Source organism: Bidens hawaiensis, unplaced genomic scaffold, assembly GCF_021521415.1.
Source record: "Bidens hawaiensis isolate Kalapana, Puna unplaced genomic scaffold, B.hawaiensis_p1.1 tig00031211_1, whole genome shotgun sequence".
NCBI lineage: Eukaryota > Viridiplantae > Streptophyta > Magnoliopsida > Asterales > Asteraceae > Bidens > Bidens hawaiensis.
Window position 1 is genome coordinate 2,304 of NW_027495263.1, and position 12,230 is coordinate 14,533.

Sequence of the window (12,230 nt, forward strand, 5' to 3'; positions counted from 1 at the left end):
GGTATATGTATCTAAATGCGAAACTTGTTCTAAGGTCAAAGCCGAGCATCAAAAGCCGTTTGGCTTGCTCGAGCAACCGCCGATCCCTGTTTGAAAATGGGAGGACATAGCTATGGATTTTGTCACCAAACTCTCCACTACTCAAAGTCGAAATGATGGTATTTGGGTAATTATTGATCGGTTGACCAAGTCGGCTCATTTCATACCCATTCGAGAAAAGTTCTCCGTGAGTCAACTAGCTCAACTCTATGTCAAGAACATCATCTGCCGCCATGGAACACCGTTGACCATTATCTCTGATCGTGATGGTCGGTTTATCTCTCACTTTTGGAATTCGTTGCAAACCGCCTTGGGTACCCGTATTTATATAAGCACCGCTTATCACCCGCAAACCGATGGTCAATCCGAGCTAACGATTCAAACGCTCGAAGATATTCTCCGCTCTTGTATGCTAGATTTTGGTGGAAATTGGGATACTCACTTACCACTTGTTGAGTTTTCCTATAATAATAGTTTCCACACTAGTATTGGCATGACACACTTTGAAGCTCTTTATGGTCGAAAATGTCGCTCCCCGATTTATTAGAGCGAGATTGGTGAATCGCAAATCACCGGTCCTGAGCTTGTTCAAGAAACTTCCGACCAGATTGCTCATATTCGTCAAAATCTTCTTGCCGCTCATAGCCGACAAAGAGCTACGCCGATAAGCGCCGTAAACCTCTCGAGTTTAATGTTGGTGATCGAGTTCTCCTCAAAGTATCTCCTTGGAAGGGAGTTGTTCGTTTTGGTAAAAGAAACAAGTTATTTCCTCGTTTTGTTGGACCGTTTAAAATCATTGAAAGGGTTGGTCGAGTTGCTTATCGTCTCGATCTTCCCGAAGAGCTCACCAATGTTCATCCGACTTTTCACGTTTCCAATCTCAAGAAGTGCTTAGCCGAGGGGAATCTCCACATACCCCTCGACGAAGTACAAGTTGATGAATCTATGCGCGCGATCGAGAAACCCGTTGAAATCATGGATCGTATGGAGAAAGAAACAAAGCGTAGCCGCATTCCACTTGTCAAAGTTCGTTGGGAATCCAAGCGTGGACCCGAGTTCACTTGGGAACGAGAAGACCAAATGGAAGCCAAGTACCCACACCTCTTCGTTACGGCTTAATCTCTAATTTCATGATGAAATTTCCAAAAGTAGGGAATGCTATAACATTTCAGTTTTTTCTTTTCATGCTTTATACCCGACCCGGTTCGTGTTCGGGTGAGCTATTAATAAAAGATTTCTTTTATTTAATTATTTCTGTTATATATTTATTATTAAACTATCAAAGAATGGCAAAAACAACCCCTAAACTAACTTTAATCCCCTTGTGCACCCACCTCTAAAGTTCAAGGACCAATCTGCAATTGTATTAAAATATTATAATAATAAAATAATCATTTTTCTTCCTCCTCTAACCCGTCACCGACAATACCCCCCCCCCCCACTTTGCTTGGACCTTAATTCTCGTTATAATCTAGGAATTGATCTCACCAAATCGTTTATCATTCAAAAACGATCTCACCAACACTTTAAAATTGGAAAAACAAATCAAAATCACAGCTATTACGGCCTAAACTTCTTGCTTTCCAATTTAGATGAAGGTTGTTAAAAGTATTTTTTTTACTCATTCTCAACTCGCTGAAGTAAAAACTAGGGGGCTGTCAATTTTAATGAGGGTTAAGTTAAGAATTAGGGACACTGAATTAGCTAGATTAATGGAGAGAAAAGATAATTAAGAAAAGAATAAAATCAGGTTTTTGAAAACTTTTAATTAAAAGTAGATAGTTTTGATGGTTTCACATGTAAGGTTAGATGCTTAACAGCCCCATATTCGATCACTTTCCCCATATATAAATACATAGATCTTAAAAAATTAGTATGGAATATATAAATACATAGACCTTAGAAAACTAAAAAAAAAACTCAAAACCGGCCAACGACAGATTCGAACTCAAGACCTATGCGTTATAACATCACAGCAAGACCACCAGACCAACATTCCTTTTGTTAACTATAGTCTCAAATCAATAAATAGTAAAGTAATACCGGAAATATTAGAAAAAAAAAAAGAATTCAGTGGCTGCCATGTGGTAGCCTCTGATTGGATATCACCAAAATCACTTTATTAGCAAGTTTTCCTTTATTATATAGTATAATGTATCTAATAAATGTGATGACAGGATTTTTTATCACAAATTAAATATTTTAGAAATTTTAAACATTTTAGAGTGATAACATAAAAATATTTTAGATACTTTAAACACCTTCCTCTTACACTTTTTTGGTGGGTTGAATAGAAGTTAAGAATATACGTAAAGTTATTCATATTACAAATCTTACTAGAACTGCTCGTTTTTTATCAGAAACTTGTGATTTGGTTTTCGATGCAGCAAGTAGGGGAAAACAATTCATAATTGTTGCACTAAAAATAAAGAAGTTGATTCAGTAGTATGGGCTGCAATAAGGGCTCGGTGTCGTTATGCTAATAAAAAATTGCTCGGTGGTATGTTAACAAATTGGTCCACTACATAAACGAGACTTCATAAGTTTAGAGACTTGAGAACCGAACAAAAAATAGGGAGACTCAACCGTCTTCCGAAAAGAGATGCAGCTATGTTGAAAAGACAATTATCTCATTTGCAAACATATCTAGACGGGATTAAATATATGACAGAGTTACTCAATATTGTAATCATCGTTGATCAGCACGGAGAATATATGGCCCTTCAAAAATGTATCACACTGGGAATTCCAACAATTTATTTAATCGTTACAAATTATGACCCTAATCTCGTAGATAACTTAAATTTTTATTGCTATAAACTTATATGTTCATTTTTGTTAAGTTTATACATTTATATTTCACATATCTTTTAAAAGCTCAAATATTAACGTTTGGTCGTTGATGAAAGATTTTTGTTGGTTGTCAAATATATATATAAGTTTTAGACAGAACTGCAGATTATGTCCTTTATGTTTGAGGTAAATTCCACATTATATCCTTTAAGTTTGATAAGTGCAGTGACTGTCCCTCAACTTCAAAAACCGTTGCGGTTTATGTCCTTTAGGTGACGGACGTTAACTTAAGCCGTTAACTGTAAAACAATTGCCACTCACATGAGGGTAAGATCGTATTTTTAGCCCCTGAATTTCAATATATTATTATAAATCCCTATTATTATAAATCCCTATTTCATTCATGTCGTTTCATATTTCTCCTAATTCTCTAAACTAGGGTTCAATGGTGTTTCTTCATTTGAAAGGCATGGCTCAAATCAACATTCGTGATGTACTCGATCAAGACGAAGTGAATGAAATATATGGTAAGCCAACAACTTCTTTTATTATAAAAGAATTTATGATTTCATAACTTGTTTTGTGTTTAATCGAACTATATATCGAATACAGGAGGTAATGTTCATCTTTTTTCCATACACTTGCATCATGGGGGTTGTTTTACTCGATTGTCGGGGCGAAGATACGTTGATGGTAAAAAATCGTTCATTGATTTGCTAGACATTCAAAGGTTCTCGGTGCATGGTCTAGAGCGTGTGATGGTAAAGCTAGGGTATGTTGATAGTCAGGGTATTTACTACCACTTTCTAATACCCGGAGATGATTTAGATTTTGGTCTTAGAGCTTTACGTAGTGATTCTGATGTTTTTCCTTTGTCTAAATTTGTGCGAGACACTAACTTGACTAGTGTGCATACTGAACATGGAGCTACCAATATAAGTCATGCGAGTGAGTCTAATGTTATTTTCAATGAATCTGGTCAAGAGATTGCAATTCATAATCTGATTGAAAATAGCACTATTGAGGTTGAGAATGAGACTGAAAGTGATAATGAGGGTGCTGATTCCGAAGACAGTGATTTCATTATTGAAGAGGAGAATGGTGTTGTTGATATTGAGGTTGATATGAGGGATTTTATGTTGAATGTGGATGCAAATGTGGAAGTTCCTTTACTCGATTCAAATGAACATCAATATGAGGATGATATTGAAGTGTTAGACAATTATTTTTATGATAGTGAGACAGATTATGATGAGCACGTTGCTAGCATAAGAAAAAGGAAACTGAAGTATCTTAGGAATACAAATGAAAGAAATGCAAACTTTTACCTTGGGCAGATATTTGGGACTAAAGAAGAGGCCAAGAAAATGGTCAAGGAACATTCAGTTGCAACAAGAAGGCAACTTAAAGTGGCCAAAGATTATCGATTAAGGTTCAGAGTAATATGTGAAGGGGATATGCCAACTTTTGAAATAAATGAAGATGGAGTCCACATTCAAAGTGTAGGTAAAAATGATAGTTCTAGCAAAGGTAAAGAACCAAAAGAAAGAAATGTTGGTGGCAGGGGTAAAAAGACAGATCCAGATAAATATGTTTGTCCTTGGAAACTTTTGATATCTTGGGATGTTGAATCTGAAAGTTGGATGGTGAAGACTTATTGTCAAGATCATAAATGCTTACAAAGCCGAAGCATTAAAGCATGCACTTCTTCTTTTATTTCTGAAAAACTAGTGGACCAACTAGTAGAAAATCCACATATTCCTGTCAAGGCAGTTCAAGATCAATTTCAAAAAAAGTTTGAGGTTGGGATTTCTAGAACAAAAGCATTTAGGGCCAAAGAAAAAGCAAAGATGCATCTACATGGAGACTACCGCGCACAATACGGGATTCTTAGAGATTATATTGAAGAACTCCAAAATACAAATCCAGGTACCACGGTGAAATTAGAGGTAGAAAGATTCACAGATCCAACTTTAGGAACTCGAAAATTTAAGAGAATCTATATTTGTTTGGGGTCTTTAAAACAAGGATTTTAAGTCAATTGGAAGAGACCTTTTAGGTCTTGATGGTGCTTTTATGAAAGGTCACTTTCCGGGTCAAGTTCTTACAACAGTTGGTGTTGACCCCAACAATTGCATATATCCTCTTTGTTATGCTATTGTAGAAGCTGAAACTCTTGACTCTTGGACATGGTTTCTTGAGTGTCTTGGTGATGATCTGGAATTAAATGCAAGGTCAAACTTCACATTTATCAGTGACAGACAAAAGGTTAGTGAAACAATCTTTATGTTTAACTATGTTAATATTTTATAATATATGAGTCTTCTATAAGTATATTACTATGTTGTAAGGGTTGCAAATGTTTTCCCCTGTGCTGAACACAGGTATTGTGTTAGACATATTATTGAGAATAGGAGAAAAACTTTCAAAGGAAAAGTATATCAAGACATGGCATGGAAACTTGCTACTGCAACTACGGTAATTAAGTTTTAAAAGATAATGGATGAGTTGAAGAATTTCAACAATGACGCCCATTTGTGGTTCTTAAATATCTCTCCTGAACATTGGTCTAGATCTCACTTCTCAGGTATGCATTGAAAATATGCATTTGAGCAAGATTTAATGCATTAAAAAGACACATTTGCTCTGAGATTTTAAGAAAATGCATTGAGCTAACTGAGATGCTGAGTAATATGATTTAAAATGCTATTGTAGTATATGATGTGATTGCCAATTTTTTAATTATTTATTCTCATTTATTGTAGTTGAATTTGTCAAAGTCTCAACTACTACACAACTAAATATGATTAAATATGCTCTATTCTAAATGTAAAATAGTATCATCAGTATTTATTTTACTGTCAAAAAGTGCATATGTAGAGGCTTTGATTAAGATAGCTAGGATTGATCATATTTGTATTATTAGATAAGGAAAAAATGGTCAGACCCGATTCCGGCCCTACCCGACTGGGACCCGTTTAATGATATTCTTAGTAAGGATGAGAAAATTCGGTACCGGTACCGATTTGGTACCGTCGGTATCAATTTGGTACCATCGGCACCAAAGTTTTGAGTTTTGGGATCAATATGGTATCGGTATTTCCTGAATTTTACCTTCAATACCGGTACCAAACCGAATATTTCGGAACAGTATTTTCGGTACCGGTACGGCACCGAGCTCATCCCTAATTCTTAGGACCCGAGAACCAACCATATTGTGAATAACCGGGTCAGGTCTTGCGGTTCTCACGGGCCTCACTCAATTTATGCTTACCCCTATCCAAGATCTCCCCCTCTCAAATTGGGTGTTAATTTTATTTCACCATCTAAAAGAAATTTTCTTGCTCTAATAATTGTTTAGGTAAGTAATGATGTATTGCTAAACAATATGTATTGAAAATAATTGTTATTATGCATTTCAATTTATGTGTTGGATGGTCACAGGTAGGGCCGTTTCTGATGTGTTGCTCAATAATATGTGTGAGCAATTGAATTCCAAGCTACTAGATGGAAGAGACAAGCCAATCATCACAACATTAGAGTTTATTAGGGAGTATTTGATGAGAAGAATAGTCAATGTTTTAAAGGTAATAGATAGATCTGATGGTCTACTGACACCCTATGCCACAAAAGTATTAGAAACAATAAAGAAAGAAGCTGCTAAATACTCTGTGATTTGGAATGGAGGGGAACATTTTCAGGTGAGTGGCCAATTTGGTGATCAGCGTGTAGTAGATTTAAGTCAAAGGTTGTGTGCATGCAGGAGATGGGAGATAACAGGAATACCGTGCAGGCATGTGGTGGTTGCAATGTGGAATATGCAGGCCAATGGAAAACAATGTATGATCCCTGAAAAATAGGTAAACCCTATTTATATGATGGAGACTTGGAAAAAAGTTTATAGCTTCAAAGTATTTCCAATCAATGGTTGGTCCATGTGGCCAAGGTCTCAAGTTCCTACCATCCTTGTCCCACCAAATCATCACAAACCAACTGGAAGACCAAAGAAAGTGAGGAAGAAATCAATAATTGAACCGGAAGACATCACAAAAGGTAACAAGTTATCAAAAAAGAATTCAACCATGACTTGTAGCAAATGTAAGCAAAAAGGCCATAACATCAGAAGTTGCACAAGCCAACAAGATTAGTGTTTTGGATCAGCAACTGTGACGGGTAGTCTTTTGGATCAACAACCTTTTATTTTGGGAAAAATATATAGTATTTTTGTTTTGGATTAATGGCTTGTATTTTGGATAATGTTTGGTATTATGAAAGTATCCTTTTAATATATTTGGGTTTTAATGTGTGTAATGTCTACTTTGTTAAATATTGATTGGGTTAAAAAGACGATATTACCCTCATGTGAGTGGCAAGTGTTTTAGAGTTAACAGCTTTAAGTTAACGGCTGTCACCTAAAGGACATAAACCGCAACGGTTTTTAAAGTTAAGGAACAGTCACTGCACTTATTAAACTTAAAGGACATGATGTGGAATTCACCTCAAACATAAAGGACATAATCTGCAGTTCTGTCTAAGTTTTATAAACATAACTTAAAACTTTATACAAATAAAGAGGAAAGGAAATAAAGTAAACTAGCAGGCCCACCTATGAGATTTCTGAAAAGTTGTGACTTGTCATAAACTTTAATCTTTAAAGTATCCAAGAGCTCACCCCACATTGGCTGGTATTGGGCCTCTTAAGCCATGACTACTGGTACAAAAACATCATTGACATTCAATTATAGTTGGTACTAGTTGGGTCACTGGGTGGTATTGGGCCTCTTCGGAGGACATAAAAAACAGAAAAATGAAAAAAATCTACAAATATTTATAAAATAAAATAAAAATAGCCAGATCTACACATGTTTATAAGTTATCTACAGGTTTATTAAATATTATCTGTAAAGAATTTTAACATGTTAAAGTCAGCATTACTCGAAAGTGAAGTTGTATTTATGTTAAAAATATGGAAAATGCCAAAAGGTAACTACAGTGCAACAGGTATCTGAAATAGTTTTTAGGAAAAAAAACAATATAACAAGCTGTCCATATTTGAGGTCATTATTCTGCCGATACCCTTTTCATTTGAACATAGCAGAAATAAAAAACAATATTACATAATACAGGAATAAAACGTTTGCAATTTCAGAAATAAAATATAATATGATATAGTTACTTTGAACAAAATTTTATCTATCACACTAAACATAAACACAACAAACATCATAAGCACAAGATTAATCTAATTGCGATACACAATCACACTACTAATGATCATCATCTCAAAATGGCAAACTCTTCGAAGTTGAGATAGATGTGAGTGATCTAAAATGTTGCGTCGGGACGAAATCTTGTGGCAAGTTGGCTCTTTTAGCTATCCTCCTCATATTGCTATGCAAACTTTGTTGTACCAAATTCTTAACCGCTTTACTCTCGTCACTCATCATCATGTCTGAATCATTTACGAGGTCTGTTGGTCCCAGTGATTTGGAATCAACAAATTCACATAGAGGCGCTGAAACATTCGCTCCTACGCTGCCTACAAAGGCTTCAGACACTTGTTTCTCTTTATCATTACTTAAAATTTCCAAAATCCGAGAGGCTCGTTTTTGTGCTAAGGTGCTACCTAGAAGTGTAAGTTCAAGGAGCGAAGATTTAACCCTGGACTCAATCATGAGTACTCGATCTCTATACGACTTGTGGGCCATCACCATCAAGATGTACGTCACTTGTTCTTGACATTCAGGTGAATCCGACCAGCTTAACACATCAACCAGTATCTGAAACAAATCATGAACACTACTAACTGCCTTCCGTCCCTCAGGGGTCGACACCACATTACTCAAAACCGATAAGATCCGATCGCTAACTTCCATATCTCCCAACTTGATCAACAAAAATTTCACAAAACCATCAATTTCAATCATGAGTGACACATTTGAGCCCAAAAGTGACAAGTTGTAAAGTGCCCTTAGACAATCTTGAACAACTAGTGAATTGACTTCACAGTTGACTGAATTCTTGAATGTGTTGACCAAGTACAAGATGGCTCCTGACGAACCAATAATCGGTTTGTTCGAATCAAGCGCGGTTAACCCAAGAAAATTAGCTACAATTGCTGCACACACATCTTGATTGACTTCACCTTCATCTTGTGATTCGACTAGATCAAGCATCTTGTGTACCGCCCCAGCTTTAACAATGGCAGCTTTGTTCCTAAAATTATTCAAGATCAAAAGTTTTTCAATAATTGCGTAAACCCATTAAGCAAAGATCAGATCTAACTGCAGAGGTGCATACGAAACCCAAAAAATCGATCCGAAAACCAAAAAAGCAAACCAAAACAAAAACCGGCAGTTTCTCGTTTTATGTTTTTATAAAAACCGAACTTATGGTTTGGCTTTGCACGTAATAAAACAGGAAAAAAACCGAACTGCACCAAATTTCTAGATTTTCTCTTTTTGTTTAAGTAATTTATACTAATATAATAAAATGTAACTCAAATATTTTAGCTCGGTTATAATAATAATTAATTAGATGTTAATTCCAAATTTTTTTCTCCAAAATTATCAAAGTCAAATGACAAAACCGAGAAAACAGAAACCGAGCAGTTTTAAAACCTGAAAAAACGAAGATTCAATTTTTGGTTTGGTTTTAGCCCAAAATCGAACCGAGCACAGTAGCACACCCTATATATATATCTAAGCTCCAATTTGATTTACAAAAAGAATGAAATAAAAAATAATAAGTTTGCTTACGTGTCATTGGCGATTCCGATATTAAGGAGAGCGTACAAACCGGCGATTTGGAAATCGAAATCGCCGGAATCAAGCATGCCGACTAACGGCGGGATTGCTCCGAGCAATGCTAACGTCGTTCTGACGTCAGCATTCTCCTTCGTCAACCTCCTCACATCCTTGGCGCCACCCAAAACATCATCGTACTGTAACCTTCTAACCGCTTGTTTCAACTCTTCTTCCTGTTCTTCCAACAACTCCGACTTCCTTAGTAACTCCGAAAGCTTCTCCGACTTCTTCTTTTTCTTGTTAACACCATTACTATTATTATTATTTGTGATGATGACGTCAGATGTGCATTCTGATTCAACAGTGTGACGGTGGCTGCCGCATCTGATGGTGTGGATGAATTTGCGGCGACACGTGGACCATAAGTTGGTGGTGGGTTGGTGGTGAAGAAGAAGAAGAAGAAGCATTGAACCCAGAGAGTTTTGTTGGAATGATCGCCCAATTAATATATCAGTGGTGCATTGCACCGATGAACATTAAAAGTAGAAGAATCGGAAAAGCTGCACAAGTAAAGAGTAAATGGTGAGAGGTGAAGGTTGCTTCTGATACAATGGAGGAGTGAGGGAGCATAGTCATGTGTGTCAGATATAGAGAGAGAGAAAGAGACTAGCTTTAGAGAGAGAAGAAAGCCGGGGTGGGGTCCACATGGGATCCGGATCACCATTTCGTTCGAAAGAACGAAATGTAGTGACCTAACCCATTCAATCAGATAGCCGGTTTTGGCTTAACCCCAAAACAAATTGCGTTAGAGCATTCTTAGCTTATTCTTTATTCATATTTATATAATTATTATACTAAAAATTAGAATTTTTCCTTTTTATATTTAATTAAATATTGCTTTCTAATGTCTTTATTATAATTATCTTTTCTCTATCCTTTATTCATAACCATTTACAGATAATATTAAAAAAGTTATACATTATGAATCATGTAACCTTAAATTTAAGTTTCTCATATAACATTTAATTCTTCTCTACTCGCAACCACTTACAAAACTTATTCACATAATTTTAGGGCACTGGCTGAGAATGCTCTTAGACAATACTCGAACTCATAACCTCCCATAAAGAAAGTCAAAGAGCTACTGCTAAACCAATTGGCCTTTGGCAATTGGTAGGCCCGACAATCTTGACCTATTATCCTAAAATTAGGTTGATATGGTTCATTTTAAAAATAATTTGTGTTGACATGGGTGGTGTTGTTTATCATAAAACGGGTTGGAGTGAGTTGATTGAGACAATCATTTTTAATGAAACGGGTCAAAATGAGTTGGTGTTATTTTTTAAACGGGAATGGGTTGTGTATTTTCAAAAGAGTCAAATAGGTTGATATGGGACGCATAACTAGGCGGTCGACATGCGCATAATGCTGCATCAGGCGCGTAACATGCCCCACTACATTTGTAACACAACATTTGGCACGTAACAGTGATGGCACGCACGTACCTTGATGTTTGAAATAAAAACTAATAAAATTGTCAATAGTTCTCTCTTCTTCTCTATTATTTTCTTTGAAGATCGTCCATATCGAATACGATCTTAAAAGAGGGGGTGATGGTAAGTTGTGGCGGTAGTAGCACCAGTAGCTGAAAGCGACAGGGAATGGTAGCGGATAGTGTTTGTCGATTTGAATCCGTTTTAAATGAATAATTCATTTTATAATTTAAGTTACTTACATCAACCTTTTTAGTTATAAAATTGTATTCCTGGCTAGCAGGATCAATCTCATTAGACATGTTTTTGTCGATTGTATCGTGACATATATTTTCGTAGATTACCGTTTGATATCGTACCACATTTAATCATTAATAGACCAGGACCAAAGACTAAACTTGAGCCGACAAGAAGAGTGCCCAATATTTATAGAATAGGGCCATAAAATTAACTTGATACCACAATACTACAAGAGTGCTGCCCACTCCCAATATTTATAAACCAGGACCAAAAACTAAACTTGATCCCACAAGGGTTGAGAGTAGAGATGCATAAAACCAGGTTTTTTGTTCAAACCAGATCGGTTTCCAGACCGATTCAAATCAAATCAAAGAAGATCAAAATTGTATCAGTCTAAACAGATTCGAGTTAGGAACCAATTTATAGTTTATAGAGAAAAAGGCTGGACCTGTAAACCGAGTCGGGTGTGTTTGAAGACCGGTTTGAAAAATCTGATTTCCATGATTTATAATTTTTTGTAAATTATTAAGTCTTGAATTTAATTAATTTAATTTAATTTAAAGTTTACGTAGATTAGTTATAGTATGAAGTTTTTCTTTAGTTATATCAAAGTGAACGTAAGAACCAATTGAAAATGTGTGTTGTCGTTGTTTGGTGCTTAGACTTCATCAACGTTGTTTTGCAGTTCTTAGTAATCGAATACTTGTGCGGTAAGTGGTGCCGACAATCTACAATTGCTATTTCAGTTTTTCTTCCATGTTATGCAACAGTAAAATACTTGATTCGGTTTTAATACGACGACGACACGATTGAGGATAGGAATTTATGGAGAGGTAGGATTAAGGTTAGCGACTTTTAAGGGAATATAGGGTTTTGGTTAGAAATGTCTTTCCTAACCTTATTTTTAGGACTAAATGAT

The 12,230-nt window shown here is 35.9% G+C and overlaps 1 protein-coding gene across 1 annotated transcript; it reads right to left on the reverse strand.

Moving 5' to 3' along the window:
- Window positions 1–8,114: 8,114 nt before the first annotated feature.
- LOC143581858 (U-box domain-containing protein 45-like) lies at window positions 8,115–11,373 on the reverse strand. Its single transcript, XM_077064543.1, has 4 exons — window positions 11,314–11,373; window positions 9,591–9,874; window positions 8,339–9,048; window positions 8,115–8,302 (listed from the first exon to the last, which is right to left on the reverse strand). Exons 1-4 carry the CDS (start codon window positions 11,371–11,373, stop codon window positions 8,115–8,117), a joined length of 1,242 nt encoding a protein of 413 aa, XP_076920658.1.
- Between the last annotated feature and the right edge of the window lie 857 nt (window positions 11,374–12,230).